Below are 26,271 nucleotides of genomic sequence, written 5' to 3'. Positions count from 1 at the left end.
TTTCTACCAAATCTCTAAATATGGAACATGACACCTATAACACATCACTGGAAAAGAAATTAAGAGGCAAGAGATTAGATTGCTTATTAGGTTAGATTTGTTCTACTTGGAACTGCTGTGGGAACTCTGTACAGGGTATGTCTACACTACCACCCTAGTTTGAACTAGGGTGGTTAATGTAGGCAACCGGAGTTGCAAATGAAGCCCGGGATTTGAATTTCCTGGGCTTCATTTGCATGTTGCCGGGTGCCGCCATTTTTAAATGTCCGCTAGTTCGGACTCCGTGCCCGCAGCTACATGCGGCATGAACTAGGTAGTTCGGATTAGGCTTCCTATTCCGAACTACCGGTACACCTCGTTCCTCCGGCTTATTTTCCGGAGAATCGCATCTAGACTGGCGCTTTTCTCCGGCTTATCCCCAAGCTGGAAAAAAGCGGAAGCATGTAAATGCAAGTGCCGCGGGGGATATTTAAATCCCCTGCGGATTTGCAATTCCGACTGGTCTAATCTGCATCCCTTTTCTGGAAAAGGGGTGCAATGTAGACACAGCCAGCCCGTATGACCCTGTGCCACTCAACTGAGCTTACATTTCTGTTTCCCCATCTATAGATGGGGTTCATGATACTTACATACAGTACCTCACAGGAATATAGTACAGCTGAATGAATTTTTTGCAAAGTACTTTAACTTCCTCAGATGAAAGGCACCCTTTTAAGAGTGAAGTGTAGTTTTTATTTTTATGCTGATTTATATTTTGGGCGGTTTTTGCCAATAACTACATTCTGAATAAACACTCTAATGTTTACTAACACAACAGTGGCAAGAACTAGATGGAACAATCAATTGAAGCTTTTGTGGAATGGTCATTTTAATATAATAAATATGGGGCTAGGGAAATAATTAAGAATTGTGGAATGACTCTATCTCCCTTTGTATCCTGTTAGATACAGGAAAGACCTACTTTTTGTTCCCATTGAACTCAGCACTAAAGCCCCTGTTGACTTCATGGTGCTGGTGTACCGCATTCTTTGAGAAACATTAACATTGTGTTGTTACTCAGACAAACAGAGGAGGCCAGCACGTTTTCCATCAAATGGTGTGAAACATCAGCAGATGGAGTCTCTGAGTTCTGATCCTTAAAATAGCTTGAAAAGGAAATAAAGGTGCAAACTCTTATGCTGCTTTAGTGGTTGTGTGAAAAGAGAAACTGGCTATAAGAACACGTGGGCCTAGAAGCAGGGGCTGCAGTTTTTAAGGCAGGTGCCATTTTCTTGTCACCATAACAGGTCTGGGTATGGGCACCTTCAAGAGGAACTGAGAGACTAAGCTCTGCAGGAAGTTCTGCCTTTTGTGGCATATGGAACAGCCCTCTGTGATTCTGTTGATTGGCTGGCCCTCCACATATATATATACCATTTCAGACAGTTGACTGAACAATGTGGACTTCTAGCATGCCTTTGCATTACATGCCATTTGCTGCTCCTGGCTGCATTTTGTCTTAATCCCAGACTCCTGGCTTTTGGCCTAGGTGGGATCCCAAGCCTGATCTTGGTTTACTGTCTCTGGTTTAAGACCATTGCTGACTTTGGTGAAAGATGCTGGCAAGGCCTATCCCCAATTCTTGCCTCACATTCTCTATTTGGTAACAGACTCTCTATTTGTAGTTTTAATCTGGCTTGGCCCCACATTGATCTCTGACCTTGAATCCTGATCCGGAACAGCTCAGCCCATGCCCATAGGCCACCCACAACCCAGTCCTGATGGTGGAAGGTTCCCCGTGGAATCACCAAGAAAATACACAGCAGTGTAGCAACCTGAATTCAATCACTACATTGATGCCTGTTTATTTCTTTAGAGCTTAGTGTATTATGGACTAATCATGTGTCTAGGCTAATTAATTGCAGCTACTGCCAGTCAGGGAGTATGTTGTGCTTACTGTTCGGATTCAGATTAGGGTAAAGGAAAAGGCTTTCTCTCCCCCTCTCCCCACACCCAGTTGTTCTAGTAAAGACTTTTGTCCAAAAACAATATATGTCTTGCCAAATGAAATTAAAAAGCTTTTGAGGAAGCCACTTTGATTTGGGGCTGATGATGGTGCCTGTGTGTGTGCATTGCAACTTGATATATACCCATTAACTAGGCTAATTTTAAGGACATCATGCCATGCACAGCTTGCAAAATAGGGCATTTAGGTAAAATATACAAGTTACTCCCTGGAGGATTCTGCATAACCGCATGCCTGTAGAAAACACCCCTTCTCCTGCAGAATTCCTATGTTTCCCTGCAGAAAACAGGGGAATGTGGGGGGTGGGTGGGAGGGGAAGAGGCTGTGGATATGGGGGTGGGATATGGCCTGGGGAGGGGAATGTGGGAATGAGGGGGATGGAGAAAAATAGGTGAATCATGGAGTGGGAGCCCAGCATTAGAAGCCGTTTCAGCAGCAGCGGGGGCTCCCCCTGTAAAGCAGGCCCATTGAGAACCCCCACCCTGACAAGCCCTACCCCTTATACCTGGATCCCTCTGAGTCCTCCACATCCAGACAGCACCCTGCTGATCCCCAAGCAGCTGCATCTAGACCTCTATCCCATCAAGCCCCATTCTCCCAGCATCCAGACCTTCCCTCTGAGCTCCCCCCACCCTGACACTCCCACTGAGCCCCCATCTCTCCACACCCAGACACCCCCTTGCTGAACCTAACCACTTTCACCTGGATGCCCCGCATTAGCCCCACTGCCTCTGCACCTGGAACCCCCAGGGAACTCCTATGAATCTCTATCTCTCACTGAGACAGACCCCTCTCATCCCACACCCCACTCCCTCCACACTTGGATCCTGCTGGGCTGGGCCTGCCCACCAACACTAGGTAGCAGTGTTTGTGGGGGAGGGGTGTTTGTGGGGCAGGCCCAGCCCTTGCCGATTCAGGTGCAACCTAATTGCCGAGTCCTGGTACCGAGGAAGGTGGAAGCTTCAGGGTAATCTCCCACCTCAGTGCAGCTTATGACTGGTACTCCCCACTGCCATACTGGAGACACATTTATTGACAAATACGATTTTTAGTATTTTAAAATACAGTGTGCATAATTTTAAATTGTTTTTGGCTCAAAATCCCCATAGGAGTAACATGTTAATCTACTTTACCCCTTCCCAAGCATCTGAGTGCAGGCACTTCCATGATGTGAAATGATCCCGGAAGTTTGCTCTTTTCTCCTTTTTCTCTTTACTTTCTTCTTCTTCTATCATCTTCTTCTTCTGTCATCTTTTCCATTGTTCATTTCAGATACTATGTGGAGAGATGGAGTTACCATCAAAGACTGGGGTTGATCTTGATCTAATTGATAAGTTCCTATAACCTCTACCACATACCACAGCCCCCAAATGTAAATGGCTTATAGAAGGAGACTTAATGCAGTCAGCTCTATGCACTGCACTCTTGAGCCCACCTCAGAACTGAATCTGCTGTTCACTGCACATTTTTGGAGTGTGTGGGAGGTTTATTATTTGAGCTATCTTTGGAATAATGTATTTATACTTAAGATCTGCAGAACTGAAAACTCTTAAGAATAACAGTTTGTGCGTGCTTGGGCTAAGATCCTGCATTGAGATTGGTTCTCATGGCAGAAATGGGTCCTTGATTTCTTAACCATTTGCTCCAAGCCATCTGCACTTACTGTGTCGTGTGGCACAGACAACCAATACCTCGCCCTAACGGTGCTGTGATTGTGATATGACTCTGGCTGTACTCTTCTTTCACCTGAAATAACTGTAGGAACAGCCCAGGTCATAAGCTGCAGAAGTGGAAAGCTGTCATTTGTAACACACAGGAGGACCTGTCAGGATTTAATTTGATGAAGTCAAAGGAGTACTGTAAATTGTCAGTGCATGATATGGGGGAATTAGCTGAATATTTCCATGTCTAAAATGATGTGAGCGTAATACGCCTAATGGATCTGGCACCACTATGAAAAATTACCTTGCCTTTGTTTTTCCTAGTTTAGCTTAATGGCTACTGCTGCAAAAGCATTATACGGAGCATTAGTCGTCTCTTACCCGTTCCTCATCACCCTAGGCCTTTTTTTCTCTGAGGTCATTGTCTGCCATCTCTAATGCACTAATCTCATTACCCTCCCCACGCATCATGAAGTCTCTATACACCTTTGACTAGAGATTATTTATTATTGGTCACATCTGGTCCTTCATGATATGCTCCAATATTGAGAGTACAGTTTATTAATATAAATCTGATATTGTTGTTTTCCATCTGCCACTGATATAGTAGGAAATGAGTTTCCTTCGTTGGCTGAATGAAGTGCTAGAAGAGTGCCAAATCTGTTCTAAGTTTCACAATGTTGTTTCTTAACATCTATTTGATACTAAGTATTCACCAATTCTGCTTTCTTTTCAGCTGGTTGAGAAAGAACCCTCTGAAGTCAAACTAAATTGTGCTTCTTCATTGATCTCCAGGTCTAGACCTGTCATTACAATGGATATCTCCATTTTCCTGCCTGTTTCCATCAATATCACAGCTCCCCAGTGCCACGATGGCTTGCAGCAGGTGAACTGCCTCAATGTCACAGTTTGCTTTCGTTTCAATGGCAAACATGTTCCAGGAGAAATAGGTAATGTGCATCCATAATCCGGTTCTCGTGTCCATATTGAACGCTCGAGTGGCTGGGTTTTAGTGATATGTGAGGTGTGTTTACAGCAGGGATAGGCAGTAAGTGGCTCACAGGAATGGAGAGCCACGGCCAACGGGAGCTGCGAATGGCCATACCTGTGGATGTGCAGGTAAATAAAGTGTCTAGCAGCCCGCCAGGGGGCTAAGCCTGGCTAACTGCATCCAGCTCCTGGGTCGCTTATTTCCTGCCCCTGGATTCCTCAGTTTAATTGCTGACACCACATGCTGTTTTGGGCAAATGATTTACTGTGCCTCAGCTTATCCATCCATGCAATGGGTATAAAACATATTTTTAAGTATCTTTAATATTTATAAAGATCTTTGAGGATCTTGGATTAAAGGAACTCTGTAAGTTCAAAGAAGTATTATGACCATGTTGAAATATTACATTATCTATTATGTTATAGGCACATGTAATGCTTACATAAGTATATGTATTTGCCTTTATGTATACTTGTTCATATATATATGAATTGTGTATTCATGCATGACATGTGAATATTTGTTTGTGCAGGTCTGTCATACACATAAAACAATGGTCTGGTATAAAGTTTGGAGTCAATCATTCCATTTTGGCACAGTGCAGCACCAGAAGTAAAGTAGAGCTGCGCTTTTATAGGGGTGTAGCATATTTCCCTCCATGCCTGGCCAACAAGGAGAGTGGCATGCCATTGGTTCCACCTTTTTCCTGCCCCCTTGGGATGCCAAGGGTTTAATTAGGGGTAGTGTCTATGCTACCCTGACTAGAGAATGAAATTCTTCTTGAACCTTATGTGGGCCATACAATAGGCAGACATACTCTTTATTCCCTCCTCTTTACTTAGCTGTACCTAAGTAACAGCTTCTAGCCTTTAAGACTAGCCAGGATCTATCCCATTATTGCCTGAGTCTGGGATAGTGAAACTCCTCAAAGACAACAAAATTGCTCAAAGTTGAATCCCTTTGGGGTTCTTAGACATGTACACATTCTCAGACAGGATATCTGTGGCTGTCCCTTTGCCTTGCTTAGGAGTTCTTGCAAAATCCCACAGATGAACATGCAATTCAGCAAAGCACTTCTTTCCAGAGGAGAGCTATTTATCACTGGTTCATCCAAAAATGTTAATTCCCATCTCCGTTTTAAGGTAAACATTTTTAAAGGGCCTAAGTCTCATTTTCAAAAGTGACTGTAAGCACTGGGTATCTTACATTTTATTGGCTTCTAGGCTTTCTTAGCCTTCTAAGTGCCAAAGATCACTTTTGAAAATGGGAACTTCGGCCTTTTTGAAAAATTTTACCCTTACTCTGATTTCATATAGCTGTAGCGGGTGTTAAGGAACAATCTTTCCTTCCTTATTCAAGCGCATTCTCATGTTTCTGGAGAGAACTGATCTTCTTGAAGCACACTACAGATGAGAGCCAGTTTAATTACATTGAATTATGATACAAACCATACTCTTTTGTAACTTACTGCCGTTAAAAGAACATTTGAATGTTTTTTGGCAAATGTTACTTACCCCCTAGTAAAGAATTCTTTGTTAAGTAGATAATTATATAACTCTCAAACATTATCTTTTCATACAATGCATCTAATCAAAGCAATTTGTTAGAAAAACATAGCCAGCATTATCTAACTCTGTAAAAATTTATTGGGATATAATTTGGACACTGTGCCTCAAATAAGTGTTTAATCTGAATTACACAAAATAATGCATTTTACTTCTAACAGGTTGCCTAGTAACAATATTGGTGGTGGGGGGGGGGGGTAGTGTGACACCTCTCACATAACTGGTTAACTCTTTGGAAATGGGATAATTAATGCCAACAACTGCTTCAGCTATATATATATATTTAGATTCAAAAGTCTTTCAACCCCAATTATGCATTAGAACATATTTATGGGAGATTAGTTAATATGTACAGTACCTAACACAGTCGAGCCCTGATCTGTAACTAATATTTCTAAGCACTATGTTTATACAGATAGGAAATAATTATCACATGTATCAGAGTCTCTTGGCCAATGTTTTCAAAATGGGCAAATGATGATGGGGTGTCTTATTTTTACATGTTGTCAGGATCAATTTTACATGCTGTCAAGATCCATTGGTACCCTAGATGTTACATTAAAGCCGAATGCCTGTAGCCAATTCTGTGATAAACTACCTAAAGGGTTTATCAGCTAGGAAAAAAGTAAGTTATTTACAGGTTAAAGCAAACAAATATAGACACATGCAAATGAGTTACCATCTCTGATTCCTACAGGTGACAGAGCTATGGTAATCTGTCAATTCAAAAATAGCTTTCAGGGCAGACCCAGGGGAGTAACACCTGGGGATCTCTGAGTTCATTCAATGTTCCTGGCTCTGTCAATTCAAACAGCGAAGAAAGGAAAAAATCTTCATGGCAACAATTTTTATTTCCCCCTTCTAGCATTCAAATCAATGGGGCAAGGCCTGCATGTACTTCTCCATGGATGGATAGAACAAAGGATGTGAATGGGTAAAATGTGATGCTGACGGTAACTGGTTAACCCGTGCCTGGGAAAAGCCCCCTGCCTGTGGCCCGCCATGGTTGGACAGCTGTTCCAGCCCCGCCAGGTCCACTGCAGGTTAGGCTGGCAGCAACAGCTCCACAGGGTCGGCAGACCCAGGAGTGGCAGCTCCCTTGCCAGCAGCCATGTGGGACATGGGATGGGGGCAGCTCCAGCTGGGCTGGAACAGCTTCCTGCTTGCAGCTCCCATTTAATCGGTTAATCCATTAAACGTAATGTTTAACTGGTTAACTGATCAAATGGGATTTTACATCCCTAGATGGGACAATTAACAAAGTTTTTTTTCTTATAGCCTGCTTACTTAGTGGTAGTTCTCCAGGGTAGGTGGGAGTGATTTCCGGTGCTTGGTTTCATGAATTCAGAACAAATATTTTCAAAGTTTAAAAGTCTCAGAGTGGTAGCTGTGTTAGTCTGTTACTGAAATAAATTAAAAAACAATGAATGGTCCTACAGCACCTTAGAGACCAAAAAAAAAAAAAAATGTAGATGGTATCATGAGCTTTTGTGGGCACAATCCACTTATTCAGATGAACTCCATTCATCTGAAGAAGTGGGTTGTTCCCACAAAAGCTCATGATACCATTTTCAAACTTATAAAACAAAGCTTGCATATTTCTGTTTAGCATGGAATACAAATGTTACAAGTGAGATGAATACCTGCAATAGTTTACAAGCATTTCATAGTGTAAATACTAAATGCATTCTTGTAAGACTAAAACCTATTTTGAATAAAGCTAACAATATATGAGGTAGTTTGATTTCCAGCTATGAGTTTGTCAGATTTTAGTTAATGCTTATGTCTTTACCAGCATCACATCTGCATGTAAGTTTTACAAGTTTGTACTGAACATACTGGCACTATCCTGTTCTTTCTATTATAAACCCCTATCTGAAATGTTTATTTTCATGTATTACTATTTAATTCAGTGACTCATTAAGAAAATCTATCTTCAACTTAATTGGGTTGCTCCAACAAATTCTAAATAGGGGCCTTTTTCTCCCAATTTTTTTCCAGCACTAGCTGCAGTACTGCTAGTACTTTCACAGATACTTGTAGACCAGTGTTTATTTCCACAATGTACACTGTCATTCGCAAAGTACTAATCCCATCCATTTTATGAGCACTTTGTGCAAACTGAAATATTCAGCATCTTTTTTTCAGATGAAATAGTTAGGCCTGAGTTAGAGGCACAGGACAGTGAAATGTGTTGCTTTGCACTGTGTGCCAGTCATTGTCCGACCTTCATCTTTGCTGCAGCTGGGCTAGAAGGCAGGGTGGCTGCTTGTATTTCATATCCAGACAGAGCAATATCTCACAGGGTGTTGCATGTGTCTGAAATTTTTTTTTTTTTTTTAGTTATTTATTTCCATCAATCCCAGTATTTGCCCTGGGCTGTTGCTTGCTTTCCTGGTTGTGACCAGAAAGCTGATTCAGGCATGGCTTTGGAGTTCAATCTTCCCAGGGCATTCTAGGGCCTCCATTTTTGCCGTGTAGTTCTGAGAGATCACTCATTTGATAATACAGGTTGAACCTCTCTTGTCTGGCACTTTCTGGTCTAGCAACATCCATGATCCAGCATGATTTTAGTTAGCTAAATGTCCACTTATCATGGATGTAGCCAAGTTTCCCATGGTCCCATAAAGTTTGTTTTCTGACGCCAGGACTGGCTCTTGGTGTTCTGTGCTGTTATTTAGCCCTAATTTACCCCCCAAAAATCTTCTAAAGGCCCAGTAAGCAGTGGAAGTGTGGGTAATGCTGCTAGACAATATTGACTTTCCATGGTTTGGCAAATTCTCTGGCCTGGCACCAGTCAGGTCCCAATAGTGCCAGACTAGAGAGGTTCAGTGTGTCACTAACTTTGCTGTGCATATTCCCTAGATGACAGCGAAAGGGAACAGTTTTCTTTGGGAACCATACATTTCCATGACTTGCAAAAACAGGGAGGAGCGTAAAGAATTGACAGATAATACTGGATTTCCCTTCTTGTGCTTTGTCTTGTCTAGCCTAGAAAAAAAGTTTGAGTTTAGTGTAGACTTCCCTAGGCAAGACCTAACAACCTACCTCTATGTGATAATATTGCCCGGGGTGTGAAAAATGCACATTCTGGAGTGAGGTTGTTCTGCCATCCTGATTCCTGGTGTAGAAAGTGCTGTGTTAATGAGAGGTGCATAACTATGTTGTAGTGTTTTAAGTGAAGACAAGTCCCTAGTATAAGCTATACGACTATATATACCTAGTATAAGCTAGTTAAGCCTGACCCTTGAAACTATGTTTTTTAGTGAGACAGGGTAACAGCTACAGCTTGATGTTACCACGTTGAGTTGCAGCTTAGGCTGTAATACCATTCCTGGTCAGGGTGTGGCCTTTACCAGTGCATTGCACCCATGTGAGAACCCAGTATCTTGTCAGCATGCTTCCAAACCATACCCCTCTCCTCGCTGAAGGCCCAGAACAGGAAAATGGAGTCTGCTTGGCTGTCCCATATTTCAGGACACTGTGTGACTTGCCTAGTCACTGGCAAATGAAAGGATACTTGCTATGCTCAGAGACAGGATAATTTCTTTATACAGAGGGAAAAACCCAAGCTACAATTTAATTAAGAAAAATGCTTTTGTGTGAATTGGGTGATTTTCAGTGTTTATAAAAATGGTAGATGATTGGACTGACTCAAATTTGTCATTGTGTTTGTAGATACTGTGGAACCTTCTCTGCACAGCTCAGTCAATGTACTTGACTTCTGCTCTGCATCACCCCATTCTTGTCCACTGTTAGGGTGCATCTACGCAGCAGGGCTTAATTTGAAATAAGCTACGCAAACTGAGCTACTTCAGTTGCGTTGCTTATTTCGAAATAGGGAGCATCTACACAGCACTTATTTTAAAATAGAGCTTTCTTCCTCTGACTTGGGACTCCAAGTAAGAAGTCCTCCAGCTTGACAGAATTTTGACATTATTTCAAAATAATTGCCTGCTGTGTAGACGTGGTCTAGGTTATTTAGAAATAACACTAGTTATTTTGAAATAATGTTGCTGTGTAGATGTACCCTTAGAGAATTCCTAAAGTAGATGCAGAGTGGTGTCATGGGTGGAGCTTCACTTTGTTTGAACTAGTACTGTATATACTCGAGTATAAGTCGACCCGAATATAAGCCGAGGCACCTAATTTTACCCCCAAAAACTGGGAAAAAGTATTGACTCGAGTATAAGCCTAGGGTAGGAAATGAGGCAGCTACTGGTAAATGTAAAAAATGAAGATAGATACCGGGTCTAGCCCCGGAAGTCGGGGCGAAAGCTGCTCCGGTGCCCCTGGTCTGCTGGAGACCGTCTCCAGCAGACCAGGGGCACCGGGCGGTTCCCGCGCTTCTGAGGCTTTGCCAGAGCAAAGCCTCAGAGGTGCGGGACCCCCGCGGCTGCGGCTTCAGTCCGGGAGCCTGTGGTCTGCTGGGGACGGTCCCCAGCAGACCACAGGCACCCAGATTGAAGCGGCAGCCGCGGCGGTTCCCCGCGCCCCTGAGGCTTTGCCAGAGCAAAGCCTCAGAGGCGCGGGACCCCCCCGCTGCTGCCGCTTCAATCTGGGAGCCTGTGGTCTGCTGGGGACGGTCCCCAGCAGACCACAGGCTCCCAGATTGAAGCGGCAGCCGCGGCGGTTCCCCGAGCCTCTGAGGCTTTGCTCTGGCAAAGCCTCAGGGGCGCGGGGAATCGCCGCTGCTGCCGCTTCAATCTGGGTGCCTGTGGTGTGCTGGGGACCGTCCCCAGCAGACCACAGGCTCCCGGACTGAAGCCGCAGCCGCGGGGGGGTCCCGTGCCTCTGAGGCTTTGCCCGCCTCAGTTCTCGAGATGCTGACTCGAGTATAAGCCGAGGGGGGGCATTTTTCAGCACAAAAACTGTGCTGAAAAACTCGGCTTATACTCGAGTATATACGGTAATTGGTGAGCTTCAGGTGGTTCAGTTTCTCTCCTGTATGGATTGGCCACCAGGGTTTAAGACACTCATCCAAACTATCCAGAACTTGGGGTCTACAAAATTGGGTTTATCTTTCCCATCTGCAGCCTGCTTCAATTTAGGCCATATGAATAGACTTTTTCTTACTGTTGCTTCTATTTCAGGTGCTAGTCTGAGTCAGTACCACTAGCATGTTAGTGAATGCTGTTTAGGCTGTGATTCTGTAAGGAAGGTAAAGCAGGGCCCCAGATGGAAAGCTGTCTAGTTACTATGCATGATGTTGGCTCTGATAGAGGGGTTTCAGATGAAGAAGTCTGAAGTAAGGAGAAAAGAATGCTGCTTTTAGGAAAAAGAGTATCCTATGCATTGTCATCTGCTGGTGTGTAGGTAGGATATGTGTTGTATACAGAAATGAGACTAGGATGCCTTTGTTTTTTGAGTGCTACACCTGTGGATATTTAAGAATTTTCTCTGTGTGCAAAGTTCATGAGCCATTTTGTTCTGAGTTGCTGAGGCTTTTTCAGAGGGACTCATACACATGCGTCCTGGGGACTTGACTTAAGTTGTTTCTTGTTGGTGTTACCCTTAATCTAAACCAAGTGATGTTATATTGAAGGTACATGTTTTGCATCTTGTATAGCAAAACACAATATGATGGAACAAGGTTATCTAATGCAGTTCTACTAAATGTGCCTCAGTTGGCACATGGCCTGGATTCATCACTGAATTTGGTTGTCTAGTTGTTCTTTGGCTTGGTATTGACATAGAGTGTGATGTGAATGCTGATCCATGCCTCCCACCTACCCCAGTATGTCACTGGATATGTGACACTTGAGAATTAAAATCATGCTGTGGGTCTGCTACAACTTATTCAAGCAAGTATCTTACTATGGCATTGATTGGGACAGCTAATCTGATGCAATAGTGAATGGTCTGGTTTGCAAATGAATGAAATATGCTTCTGAATGCCGTTTTATCAAACCTTTATAGAGAGTTGGTTTGAGTTCTGAGCAGAGGTTCGGTTATTTCAAAATTTATTCTAAATTGAGAGCATGGATGCCAAATTTTAATTCACTTTTGAAGTTGAAAACCAAATCCCATAAACATTTAACAGCATGCATATGTTTGAATACCCCTGGCAGACTCTGAAAGGTTACTAGTGAGAGTTAATTTAGTAGCAAAGGCTCACTACCCAATACTCAGAGAGTGAATGAGAATAAATTAAACCACTGAGGGTGCTTTATGAACTAGCAAATTCCTTTCCCACCCTGGTCACCTTTGCTTTAAAAAAAAAAGGGGGGGGGGGGAATCTTGGTATTTCAGCTTTTCCAATGATGTGACATCATTGGATATAGCAAAGCAACAAGTTGCCAAAAGAAAAGGAAAAGATGTGAAATGCACTATTTGAAATGTATTAATCAAAAACATTCCCGGTTGCTATAGAAGGATGGTAGCTGGAATGGTTTTGTTTAGAGGCTCTGTTCAGTGTTCTTATTAGTATTTGGGTTGCTTATTATACTATTTATCTAGATAGGAGTTTCTTAATAATAATGTTGCATTTTTATTTGAGAATCTTAAAAAGTTTAGGAAACTCTCATGAGTGGAACCTCCCAACACCTTAGTGAGTTAGGTAGCCATTCTTATCCAACTTTACATCATTGGGGGTCTAGGGAGCTCAACCTGGTCCCTGAAGCTGGGTGCAAGTGTCTGCAGTGCCTAGTTTCCAGCCTGCACAACTCTTGGTTTGCCCACCAGTTCTCTTGTCCTTCCCAGCAAGAGTTGTTCCTGCAGTTGATATCATAGATGTCATCTCAGCAAATGTAGGAGAGCAGAGTCTCAAAAAAGCAGAAAAAAGAGGAGACAGGGTGGAGAGTTGAGGGGCTGTACAGTCTAAAATTAAAAACAGGAGTGTTGCCTTTAAAAATAGGCCAAGATCTGTGTCCTGCTTGACCTTAGTATGGGTGTGATTCTGAGCTGTGTTGGGCACACATAATTCCTATCAACTTCAGTGGGAACTGCACTGCTCAACACCTTGCAGGATCGACTCCTTTTACGGCAAGGACTTGTTTACGTGAAAGTCATGTCAGTTTTAACTTTAGAACTGCCTTAAAAGTGATTTTGAAGTGGTACAAAACTTCAAAAGGGGTGGATACTCTTATTTTAGTGTAAATTAGGCTTATTTGTTTTAGTTTGTTGATTGAAAATTAATTTAAGACAAATGGATGCAAGCCTGATTTAAATTGAAATAAAAATGTCCACAGAGCCTTTTGCACCAGTTTGAAAAATGATTCAAGTTAAACTGATCCAACTACTGTGTACAGATAGGGCCCAAATGAAGTCAGTGACAACAGTTATGCTTTAAAGAACTCAGAATTTTCTTCTGTTAAAAAATAAAAACAACTCGAAAACTTCACATAATTTCTCAATCCAAGAAAAATGAGTGTAGCAATTAATTTTCAAGTATTTTAAAAAGATTACCATCATTTAAACACAGCAGTAACACTTAGCTGGTTTAAATAATATTTAATTTAAAAAGACAAAACAGATGTGTACACAGTTGAGGAAACCATTAACATTCTGCTCAGGAAAGTCATTGTTTACCTTAATCATGTAATAATGCACAGAAACAGACATGGGCTGACTCACATACCTCACATGCACACTAATCAACTGTAGTACTGCTGGTCATCTACTGATGTTCCCTTAATTGTATTTACATTCATCTGAGATCACTAATGACCGCATCGTGCAATAGGATCCGCTAACATTAGTGCTTCTGTGCCTGTGCAGGGTCCCAATGACTTTATTGGTAGAGGCATCCACTAAAGAATACAGCTGACTTTATTGCAGGTTCAGGGCCTCAGACAGCAAGTATAATGCATTTAGATTATTCAACCTGCAAACAGATTGTTTAGTAGACAGATAAGATGCCTTCTTTTGTGCACCATACTGTTTTGTATTTTTATATGAAACTTTACTAAATTATTTACCAGGTAGAATAGCATGAAATAGGACCCCCTAGTGATAGTTTATTGGTCTGTGGAGAACACATTCTGTAGCTTTCAGGGTAATAATATTCATAAAAGGGGGAAATTTAAGTGCAAACAACTTCCTCTAGTTAAATTGTAAATGCTAATCAGACTATAATTCAACCAGGAAATGCCAAGTTCGTGTTGACATTTAGGCCTTAGTTTATGGTGATGTGGAGGGAAATTAAAGCAGGTCTTTTTTTCAGTAGGACGAGTAAAATAACTCTAGAAATTGTTGAATTACTTTTTTACTAATGCTTTCTTACATTTCTGGTAAACCGTCTCCTCATCCACCGTACCGATCACCCTCTAAGTAAACATGCCAGAGGATACAACTCAATGAATTGACTATGGCTGCTAGAAAATAACCACCGTTGGCTGACAGTTGTGAAATTTTGTTTTCTTTCTTCGGCAGGTTTGAATTATATCTTGACTGCAGATGTGGCAAAGAAAGAAAAAGGCCAACAGCCCAGGGTTTACTTTGTGTCTTCTGGGGAAACAATGGGACAGGTTGTGGAGCAGTTACAGCTGTCATACATGAAGGAAAAGTGTGAGCCCTACCTAGCCTACGTGAAGGTCAGTCCATTTTCTCTCTTTCCTGGCGTTCACCTTTTTGCAATTCATCTGTTGCTTTAAGTATATATTATATCATCCATCAAAGCAGCTATGTTCGGTTTGGTTTGGGATGCTCTTGCTGTTTATTTCCTGTGGTTGAACTTCTCTGAATCAATGAAAGGGCCCTTTTAGGTGGCAGTTGGTCAGTTCTGGGGCACATTCTTCACGCAGTGCACACTCAACCTGTGGAACTCCTTGCCAGAGGACATTGTGAAGAGTAGGACTTTAATAGTGTTCAAAAAAGAGGTAGATAAATTCATGGAGATTAGGTCCATCAATGGCTATTAGCCAAGGTGCGGGTAGGAATGATGTCCTTAGCCTCTGTTTGTCTGGAAATGGATGACAGGAGAGGGATCACGTGATGATTACCTGTTTTGTCCACTGCCTCTGGGGCATCTGACATTGGTCACTGTCGGCAGACAGGATACTGGGCTAGATGAACCTTTGGTCTGACCCAGTATGGCTGTTCTTATGTTCATGAATTCATTTTGGATTGGGATTTGAGGAGGGTCCATTGAAACTTTTATCTATGTCTTAGAATGATTATTTCCTTTACTCAAGATTGGGGATGAATGTCTCCAGCTATGTTTCTGGAGGGATAATGTTCCTTTGAGAGAGTACTTTAGCAATGAGTTGGTAGGATATGATAAATGATCTTTGGTCTACAGCTCTCAGGCTGTGTCTAAACTACACCTCTCTGTCGGCAGAGGGATGTAAATTAGACATATTGAAAGTACAAATGAAGTGGGGATTTAAATATCCCGCGCTTCATTTGCATAATGGCAGCCGCTGCTTTTTAAAATTTTTTGAGGAATATAGGCTCTTTCAAAATGGGTCATTTCTGTCAAAAATGCCCCGTTTAAACTGCTGGTTTTTTTTGAAAAGCCCCTTTTCGAAAAAAAGCGGTGCCTGCCATTATGCAAATAAAGCGTGGGATATTTAAATCCCCACTTCATTTGCACTTTCGATACTTCTAATTTACATCCCTCTGCCGACAGAGGGGTGTAGTTTAGACGTAGCCTCACTGAAGAAATGTCCTTGATATGTCCTCTTATTTGAGAAGTAAATAAAAAAGGCAGTAGAGAATCAGAACTTTGTTTTTAGAAGTCTAGAAGGTGGTTAGAAGTAATTGATGTAGAAAGGAATTATTCTTTTAAATTGTTTACGTGCCTTTTGTGTTTAACACATAAAGGACCATGATACAAAACTGTGGAGCAATATGTTGAGATGGTATGTCTGGTCTGGTGATGCATATGCTTCAGCTTAGCAATTATGGCCTCCTGTTTCAAGGATGCCGCTCCATAAATTAGGCTGACCGAAATTCACTTTGCAGTACATGGCAGATACTGGGACAGTCCCTGTTTTTGCATTTCCACTGATAAGCCAGTTTGTAGTCAATAATTCTCATAAGAAGGAGCTCTTTCAGGAATCTTCTTTGTACCTAGTTACCCTGAGCCTGGGGGTGAAGTTCATCTTTGACATTATTAGCATTTTTGTGCAAGGCTGTTGACATAATTGAAAACGACCACTATGTGTTAAAAAAGCAGCCGTGTGTTAAGTTGCTCATGTCTCTGGAGGTAGGCTAGATATTCCAAGGTTTTCTTCTTATGGGGTGGCTTCCTGTGTCTGCTGCGTAAAAACTCATTACAGAAAATGTAAGAAAATTAGTTTACTAACAACGAAAAGACCTGGATGCATGTTTAATAATTCTGATCTATCTCAAAGAAGCACATCCAATCAAGCTTTATTATATAATATTTCAGGGTTCTGGTGGTTAAAAGAGTTCAAGGAGGATGTTCCTTTATTGCTTAGGTCTTGCATTAAGAAATACTTTTCTTTCATACTAGCCCTGTTGTGGTTTTTGGGTGTTGGATAGAATTCACTAGGGGGAAGCACACGTCTGGAAAGCTATTTTATTTGTTATAATTGTTGCTAGCTAAGGCTTGGGGTAGAAAATGTTTTCAAAGGGAAACTATTTGTCTGAAAAAACACTTGGGGAATTGTAATTGCTTATGTAAAGGAAATATATAAACACATTTAAATTTACCAGCAGCTGTTTATCAGTAAAGTAAGACAGCTGTTTAACAATTAGGATTTAGTTGTTTATATGACATAGGCAAGGCCAGGGTTTTTTTCCTGTTGAGGAAACTGCAGGAAAGGTCATTAGTTTGTGTAAGGAAGGATGCAGAATAGTAGGGAATGGTGATCCTTGGTAGTTTGGGCCCTCATGGGAAGAGGTGATGTGATCCATAGAGCCATTTGACAATGGGAACATCAAAGACCCATGCATTCTCTGGAGGAGTGGAAATGGAGGTCGTGATCCTTTACTATTCTGAGTCCAGGAGTCAGAAGCTAGTACAAATTAAAGTTCCGTGATTGCATAGTTTTCTGAGGGAGCTGGTGATGGGGTCTGAGTTTTAAGGTTTGCATTGGAATGATTAATCGATTTATGTTTGCCATTAGTTTTCTTTTCCCTGGCCTTCATACAAGTGAGGTATGAGATGACCTACTTTTTGCACCATGGTGTTTGAGACTGTCCTTAACCCATTCATTTTATTACTGTATTACACCTTTTAATCTTCTGTGACAAAAAAAGTAACATTATTTCTATGTTGTAACTGCAGTGTTGGAGTATGTGTGGTCACGATGTAGAGATAAGTGCTTAGGAAGACCTAGGGAATTGAGGTATTAACACCTGAGATGGGTCACCTAATCCTGGTGATCCAATAGAACTGCAGGTGAGAGGATTATTCTAGGAGGGGTGGGTGAGATTTTGTGGCCTGCACTGTGCAGGGGGTCAAGACTAGATGATCATAATGGTCCCTTCTGACCTTAAAGTCTATGAGGTTACGTTCTTCAAATAACAGTATGTTTCTAACTTGTCCAGTTGACATTTCTCTGATTCATTGTATAGTTGATAAGCCCTGGCCTTTGGAGACAGCCACTCCACTAAAACCGACTGCAGGGCTGCTGGCCTGTGTCCTCAGGAAGCACTAGTGCCACTTAGCATCTGTTCAGCCTCTTCCTTGAGTTCATTTTTCAAACACAAAATTCACAAATAATACCAAAACAAAACTGTTCCCTGGAACAAAACAGGTTGCAAGGTTCCAGAGTCCTGCCAACCTGCCCCCTGGCTGAGAACAGCTCCAACCCCGGGTGGAGAGTCCCCTCCCCTGCCCTGCTCTCGCTAGGACCCAGGAAGTGCTGGGGACAGGAGCTGGGGACAGGAGCTGCAGCTAGGAGTCCCGCTGTCCCAGCCGGCGCAGGGGGAGCGATCACAGGCTCCAGCCCGGCCACAGGAAGCAACTCGCCGCCGCTGCTCGTGGAGACTCTGGGGCCAGGCTCCAGGCTAGATCCCTGAGCCCCGGCGGGGGCTGCTGTGGGGCCCCGGAGCCCAGGCTGCAACCGGGAGGAGGAATCTCCGGTAGGGCCAGTCCTGCTGCTCCCCAGAAGCGTCTCCCAGGGCGGGGCCCCCAGCCTGGCCAGGCCCTATCCAGCCCAGCCCAGCCCCAGGAAGGGCACCACTTGGGGGGCAGGTAAGAGTGACCCCCTGGGAGCGGCGCCCTGGTGCCCCAGGGCTGCAGGGGGAGGGTTTGGTCCCGGGCTGCTCCCAGGCCTCCCAGCCTGCGGGGATTTTAGCTGCCTTGGTTGAGTGGGAGATTAGTAATTCCTGCCCCTCTAGGTTGCCAGGCTGCCTCCATATTGAGACAGACAGCCCTGGATTTTCGCCTCCTGGCCGGGAGAAAAATCAGAAGATACTGGACATTTTAGGTGTCTGGTATTTTCTGAACTTTTTTACCAGACAGGAGGTGAAAATACCGGACTGTCAGGTTCAATACCAGACACCTGGCAACCCTATTCCACAGCTGTGCTCTTCAGCTGAGCTTTCATCCTTTACAGCAGTGAGGGGTAGCCTACGCTAGGCAGTGCGATGCATGAATGGTCTTCCTTCATCTCAGTGGGCCCACAGATTGTCATAACCAAGATGGTCTCCTAGGCTAGAATAGCTTTGCTAACAATGCTTGCGTACCTAGAATTTGTAGGGTGTGCCGATTGAAGCATAGTAGCGCTCTGATTAGATGCAGAGGGAGCGCACGGCTCTCACAGTCAGTGTTGTGTGTAATCAGCATGCATCTCGTTTCACATGCCCTTGCTTTAACTGCATGTTACTTCAGTAATACCGGTGTGGGATAGGGGGAACCTATGCAGATGGGAAGGAAACCAGTGGAATCTGGCGACTCTGTGTGTAATTAACAGTAAACAAAATGTCTTGCTGGCCACATATACAATCCTGGTATGCTGGTTGGGCACTAGCTACAGGGTGCCTACCACTGCCTTACAGGAATCACCTGACCCTTCTCAGCTGAGTGTGATAACCCCTTCTTCCACGCCCAAACAGCTGTTCTGAAGAGGCTTTGACTCCAAACAGGATTGGCTGGCCTCAGGGCTCTTGAGGCAGATTACTTCATTAAACCTTTGCTGCAAAAGAGCATTTACTAGTATAATTCCTCCATTATTCTGAGCAAGTGCTACTCCTCTTATTCCTATTATTAACTGTGAAGCTGTATACAATTCTCAGTCTTGCTTAGTAACTGAGTTACTGGTGATGAGTGACTCTCAAAATATTTGGAGTTTGTGTTTGGTCCGGACAAGGCTTTGAAAGTGTCTGGTCTCAGATAAATATTAGTCACATTCGTGGCTACATAATTATGTTACAAATCTCATGTGATTCCTGTAAGAATTCAGTTTTCAGACCATGATGGAAAGTGGAGTGAAATTATTTCAGAGCCACAGAATGATGTGCGTGTGGTTTAAAAATGGGGGGAAGGGCTGGGAGAGGAGAGACACTGCTCCCATTTGTGGTTAGGAGACTCTTAAGTATTTGGAATCAGAGGGACCTGCAGGTGATATGCTGTTCTTCATGTTACATAAACTGTTATCTACTGCAAAACCTCAAGTTCTTTTTATTTAAGCAGCCCTTGAAGTTCTAAAATTCTTCTGCTCAGTAGAGATTGGGATACAGCAGATACAGTTGAGGCGTGATTGTGACGTTCAAGAGTGTCAGTTATTTTCTCAGGTTACTGTTTAGCATTGATGCTGTCCCCTTCATTGTGTTGTGCTCTACTGCTGGGCAGTTCCTCATATGAAACCGAATATAATAGCCTGGGTAATACTAGAAATATCAGCACGTCTAGATAAGCTACTGTCATTGGGTTTCATGTCCCTAATCCACAGATCCCACAGTAAAAGCCCATGAGCCACATCTTCTCAGCAAAGATTTAATATCAGATTCTGTTATAATAATTGTAAAACTAAAAAATACACTGAAGTGTGTTTTCTAGTCTATAACGAGGCATTGTCCTAATAACTAAATTACATCTTTTCAACAGTAAAACAATTAATACATTTTAGAATGCAGCCAGCTATAATTTTATACTCTCCTGCTTGCCGTTGCAGAGATTTTTTGCAGTGGGACTTTTGGAGATTATGCTTTAAATTATGCTTTAAATTATTATTACAGTAATTGCAGGTCTTGTGTCCGCAACAGAACTTGTGGTAATTGCATGACCATTCCTTTTCCATTTCTTAGGATGCACTGTCTAGTTAGCTGTCATGATCATGAGGGTTAACCAGCAGCCTGGGGACTAAGGGGTTAACTATACCTAAGCCAGGCAGAGTTGGCCAATAGGAAAGTAGCTAGGAATTTCAAACTGGGACAAAGGAATTTTGGGGTTTTCCCTCCTTTGTCTCTGGGGCAGTTTCTCTCCAGCTACTGAGGACAGAATGTCTCCCTCCAAGAAAAGACTCTTCCCTGTGTGTAAGTAGGGTAAAGTTTAGATAAATCTGCTAGGTTTTATTGTTTTATGGTTTGGGAAATGAGATCAGATGTCTGTGCATTTAGAAATGGGTTTTGCTCTCCTTTGTAACTAAGGGTACGTCTAGACTACATGCCTCTGTCGCCAGAGGCATGTAGATTAGGCTACCAGGCATAGGAAAATGAAGCAGCGATTTAAATCATCGCCGCTTCATTTAAATTTACAGGGCTGCCGCGCTGAGCCGATCAGCTGTTCGTCGGCTCAGTGCTGTAGTCTGGATGCTCCGCGGTCGACATCAAAGGCATTTGTCGACCTCCCTGGTAAACCTCATCCCACGAGGCATATCGGGGAGGTCGACAAATGTCTTTGATGTCGACCGCGGAGCGTCCAGACTACAGCGCTGTGCCGACGGACAGCTGATCGGCTCAGAGCGGCAGCCATTTCAATTTAAATGAAGCAGCGATTATTTAAATCGCTGCTTCATTTTCCTGTGCCTGGTAGCCTAATCTACATGCCTCTGTCATCAGAGGCATGTAGTCTAGACGTACTCTAAGCTCCTGGCCCATGGTGGGGTTCCCCCCATGAGTATATTACTTTGTGACTTTTCCATCTAGTCATTATGCTTGCAACATGTATATTGTGCTGATAATAAAGGTTCTTTCTCTTTTTTTTTCTTTTTATTAAGCATTGGTTAATTTTTGTGTTCCGGTTTTTACTTTAGGGGTGAGATTTCCCAAGTGATTTCTTCCCTGATTTTCTTATCCTTACTTGGGTGGTGGCAGTGGATTTTATCCCCAAAATCTAAGTTTTTAAGATTTTGGGGGGAAGTTTTATACCAAAGCCTGGAAAGATAAGGTTTTGGGGTACTTTTGTGGGCCCCCACTTTTGCATTTATCATGCCAGAGTGGGGAAGGAACTATGACATGGTAGCATAGAGGTGGGATCATTTTGAGAACCCAGGATTTTTAAAAGGACACAGGTTTTTCTTTGGAGTTACAAGCTTTGCAGTTTTTTTTCCTCTTGTTGGTTTTTTTCCCCCCTTTTGTTTTCTGTGCTGCCTAGGGGAGAGGCAGACAGATGGTTAACCTTAAGCCAGACACAGACCATCCTACCTAAACAGTTTGTTTTGTTCTAGCTTCCAGAACAACTGGATAGCTAGGCTAGAATAGGGCAGAGGAGCTTGCCCAGTACATGGATCGGGCAAAGTAGCCCTAGAGAAACCAACCCTTCCTAAGCAACACCCTGAGGTAGAAACAGCCTCAGAGCAAGGGCATTGCTGTAATCACTAATGGGTGTTGGGTCCAAATTTTCTGCAAAGAGGCTCATGTAAGGTGTCTATTGAAAGCTCGTACTCTGCTAATTCTATGTATGATACTTGTGTACTTCTGTGATTTTTTTTGTATATGAAGTAATGGAATGGAATTTGATCTTGTATGTTAAAATTTTTCTGTCTGGAAGGAAGCAATTGAAATGGACTGCCTCCTTCAAGGGATGCTTATTCAGTGAATGACTGTGCTAAGTATAATTTTCAGCAGAATGTGCAGCAGAAATTAGGGATGTGCTAGTAAAGAGAGGAGCAAGAATAAAGATGGAGAGAGAGAGGTTCCAGAAAATGAAATTAAAAAAGTTAGATGTTTTCTTCCATATTTCTCTAATCTTAATCTTGTTTGGACTATATATGATGATGATCTTCTTGTCCTCACCTCTACTTAGAGACCATGTGAGTTAAAGGCACTCAGAAAATCCCACAGACAAGCCCAAAACGTGTTTAATAAGCATTCTGACCAGGGCAGTTTTACACTTTTGAACTCTTTAGAGGATTTTGTTTCCAGGTTGCAACTGTTGTTACTTCCTCCTTTTCTGAATTTCCCTCATATTTAAATGTCTGAGGATGGGACAGGAATACCCACCAACCTGAATTTGAAAGTGAGAGCAAAAGTGTAGTGCATCACATTTCTTAGGTCATATTCTTCATCTTATTTTCACAAGGTCATGATGATGATGAATACCACTCATATGATCCTGATGTTAATTATAGGTGACTTATGCAGGTTTGTATCTAGCTGAAAGCTAGCCAACTGAGCTAGCTATTGCCATCAGTCACTGCTGCCTCTGGTCAAAGCCAGGGTCTGAAAAGCCTCAAACAGCATCAACAAACATAGCACAGAATTACATCAGAAACTACATTTATATTTTCCAGATATTCTTATATCTGTGGCTAGCTGTCTGTCTTAAACAGAACCACCGTGCCCATAATTTAACTCCTGTTTACTCTAGTCGTAGCTACAGAGGAGGGCAGAGCTGATCAATAAATATTATTGTCACTAAACTCACTATATAATGCCAGTCTTGGTTACGAGTCTGTGCTGGCTTTGCATGGACCAGGCAATTAACAGTTATGACGATTAAAATGCTGTCTCTCTACAGAAATCACCATAGCTGTATGGCTCATTTGCTTTTGAATTCTGTGAACTTGGACTTGCAATTTTAAACCTTAATTTAGGCATTTGGGTTTCTAAGGCTCTGGTGGTGATCTCTCACAAATAAGTCTTGAAACTATTTAAGTTGAGAATGAAGCTTCAAGGGGTAGCCGAGTTAGTCTGTAGAGGATAAACTTCAAAAACAAGAAAAGGTCTGGTAGTTGAGAATGTACGATTGGCCATGCTGGGTCAGAACAAAGGTCCATCTAACCTAATATCCTGTATTGACAGTGGCCAAGAGGTGCTTCAGAGGGAATGAACAAAACAGATCATTAATTTATTTATTGCCTGTTGCCCATCTTGTGCCAAACAGAGGCTAAGGGACACCATCCCTTCCCAACCTGGCTAATAGCCACTGATGGACTTATCTAGTTGGTGTTTTTTAACTCTCTTGTAATCTTTGCCTTCACAGCATCCTCTAACAAAGAGTTCCACACAGTCCATTTGTGACTGTGCTTCTGTTTGATCTCACCTAATGGGAACATCTGTGTCAAAAATAGATTGCTCTTAAAACCATAGCAATCTTACTTGCAGAGTCTTTGTAGCACTCAGACAGCTTCACCCTCAAGGATGATGTTGCAAAGATGCTAGAGGACTGATAATACATGAACAGGCTTGCTCATCCTTGAGACAATCTTTCCCTTTTATATTTGTTAAAGATATTATAATGGAGACATATGTTGGCAATAGTTAGTAATTTTACAATAGCTTCTAGGAATCCCAATCAAGAATCATGACTCCATGGTGGTAGTGTCTGTTAAGTGTAGTAACAAAAGACAGTCCTCATCCCAGAGAGCTCACAAAGTGTGTCAGACAAAGCATAACAGGAAGACAAATCAGGAACATGAGTTGCAGGTGGGTTGTGAGGATGAGGTAACTATAAAATTTGGCAGAAACCACTGCTTATCATATCACTTCTAAAACCCAACAGTTGGCTGCCCTTCATTTGATTTCTCATTTGAAAGAATGGATGACCTTCACAACTGAAAGGTCGTATTCCCATGAATTTATCTGCTTTTTGGTCACCGATGGAAATTCATGGCCTGAGCCTATTCTCCATTACTATAGATAATCCTCTTCTTGATAGCTCTCAGTATTATTAAAGTATTGCATTTATACTTGGGTTTGAGGATGTATAAGCATTTCCATGCTATGCCTCTCCAAACCTTTACAAAAGTGTATCACTTTGGGGAGGAAAAGAAACCCTTTTGTGGCTGGACATGTTATACATTTCTCTACAATTGTTATTTTTTTGGAAATGAAGAATCACCATCACTGTTTTTCAAGGGTCACATTTGTCATGGTTCGTCAGCAACCCTCTCTCTCTCAAAAAAAAAAAAAAAAAATCAGGAAAAGCTGACTTCCATTAGAGTAGGGGGCTGTTGTCTGGCCTTTTGTTAGAGTTAATTGGATTGCTCATGATCAAGCCTGTTTGTCCCCAGTGGTCTGGTGGCTAATTCTGAGATCCTAACACTTTGGCTGAGGAAACATGAGTCAAGTAGCTGATCGTTCCAGCTTAGAAAGGCAAACTGCTCCAGTGAATCCCTTCCTCTACATCTGACACAATGAATTTCCCTTTGGCTTTGACTATTCTCCCTCCCTCCTAGCCTGACTAACATGAGAGGTCCTGGATGACAGAGACCAATGTGCCCAGCGGCAGAGGGAGGAATAAAGACAAGCAATTGGTGTTGGTGTTCTTTTGTGCATTAGTGCAGAGGCTGATTTCAGAGCTGCAGCAGCTACAAAAATCAGATGCCAAGAATTTTACTGGATTTGGACCACAGGGTAGACAAAGAGAATAATGATCAGCAGGAAGTTTACAAGTACTGTATGTAAGACCAAAGTTTTCTGTCCATCTTTGCCAAGAGTGGTGACTGCACTGAGGATCAGAGCTACAGCCTCATGTTGGAGTTTATATTTTTGAGTTTGTTTCCTTTCATTGTGCTTGCTGAGCCAAATAATGAGTGTTAGAATGAGCCAGACTCAGTCACATCATATGTTCTGCCTCCGAGGCTGGTGGGTGGGCCAATTTATAAATCAAAGCTTTACTGGTTTAACAGTACAGCTTTGGACAATCGTGTGTATAGCTGCTAGCCAGAACAGTGTGCAAAACATGCTAGCAGACTATTGTACCTAATATTTTCCATCACCTCACTCTGATGTAAGGAGTTCAGCCTTCTCCCCTTGGATATACCCTGGCCAGGCATGACTGTGCATTGTGGGAAGCTGCCGGTTGCACTGGAAAGCTTTTGGTAGTCTGAGAGGAGCATGGTTCTTAGCTGTGCTGTGGTCCATTAGGAACTGCAGTGGATTACAGGGGTCATCTGCAATGTCTCTTTTAAATGCAGGGATTTAGCTGTGATAAAAAGGGAAGGGTAGGGACATTTTGTAGGGGAGAAAGATGTTTCAGCTAAGTGTGTGGTTTACCCGGGACCCAAACACTATTCACTGTTGTTTATTTGGTTTTGGGCTCCCTTTGCTTCTGCAGAGGCTTTGCTATTTCCTAAAGTTCTGATGTAAAACCCATTAAATCAGTGTGGAGTCTTTCTACTATGATGGAGAAAGGCTGTTCTCAGTAGTGACAGATGGCAGAACAAGGAGCAATGGTCTCAAGTTGCGGTGGGAGAGGTCCAGGTTGGATATTAGGAAAAACTATTTCACTAGGAGAGTGGTGAAGCACTGGAATGGGTTATCTAGGGAAGTAGTGGAGTCTCCATCCCTAGAGGGCTATGGCTAGATTGCATCCCTTTTTCGTAAAAGGGATGCAAATTAGACGTATCGCAATTACTAATGAAGCAGGGATTTAAATCTCCGCCGCTTCATTAGCATAAATATGGCTGCCGCTTTTTTTCGGCACGGAGCTTTGCCGGAAAAAAGCGCCAGTCTAGACGCGGATCTTTCGGAAAATAAAGCCAACCTGGCAGCACCCCAGCTGCTCTTGGGGAAGCCTGGAGCAGAGCAGCTGGAGTGCTGCTGGATTGGTCCCACTGCGCTGAGGGGCGGACCCACCCAGCAGTACCCAGGGGCTGCCGGATTATCAGATATGCCGGACTTTCAGAAGGGGGGGCTATGAGGGGTCTGGGGTGAGGTGGGGGGATGCTTCCCCAGACCCCTCATAGCCCCCGCTTCTGATAGTCCTACTCTGCCCCAGGCGTCCCCCGATTCAGCTGCTGCTGGTCA

General features: G+C 42.8%; 1 protein-coding gene across 2 annotated transcripts in view; it reads left to right on the top strand.

The window, feature by feature from the left end:
- The window catches only part of ITGA9 (integrin subunit alpha 9), a 339,039-nt gene that overhangs the window by 71,514 nt on the left and 241,254 nt on the right, over positions 1 to 26,271 (top strand). For both annotated transcript variants that reach the window (XM_006124025.5, XM_075921785.2), the window contains exons 14-15: positions 4,462 to 4,616; positions 14,596 to 14,756. In XM_006124025.5, the coding sequence (XP_006124087.2) occupies positions 4,462 to 4,616; positions 14,596 to 14,756 (316 nt within the window). The remainder of the gene's footprint in view (positions 1 to 4,461; positions 4,617 to 14,595; positions 14,757 to 26,271) is intronic.

The sequence above is a fragment of the Pelodiscus sinensis genome, chromosome 2 (assembly GCF_052426305.1).
Source record: "Pelodiscus sinensis isolate ZL-2025 chromosome 2, ASM5242630v1, whole genome shotgun sequence".
NCBI lineage: Eukaryota > Metazoa > Chordata > Testudines > Trionychidae > Pelodiscus > Pelodiscus sinensis.
This window is presented reverse-complemented; position numbering and strand designations above follow the sequence as displayed.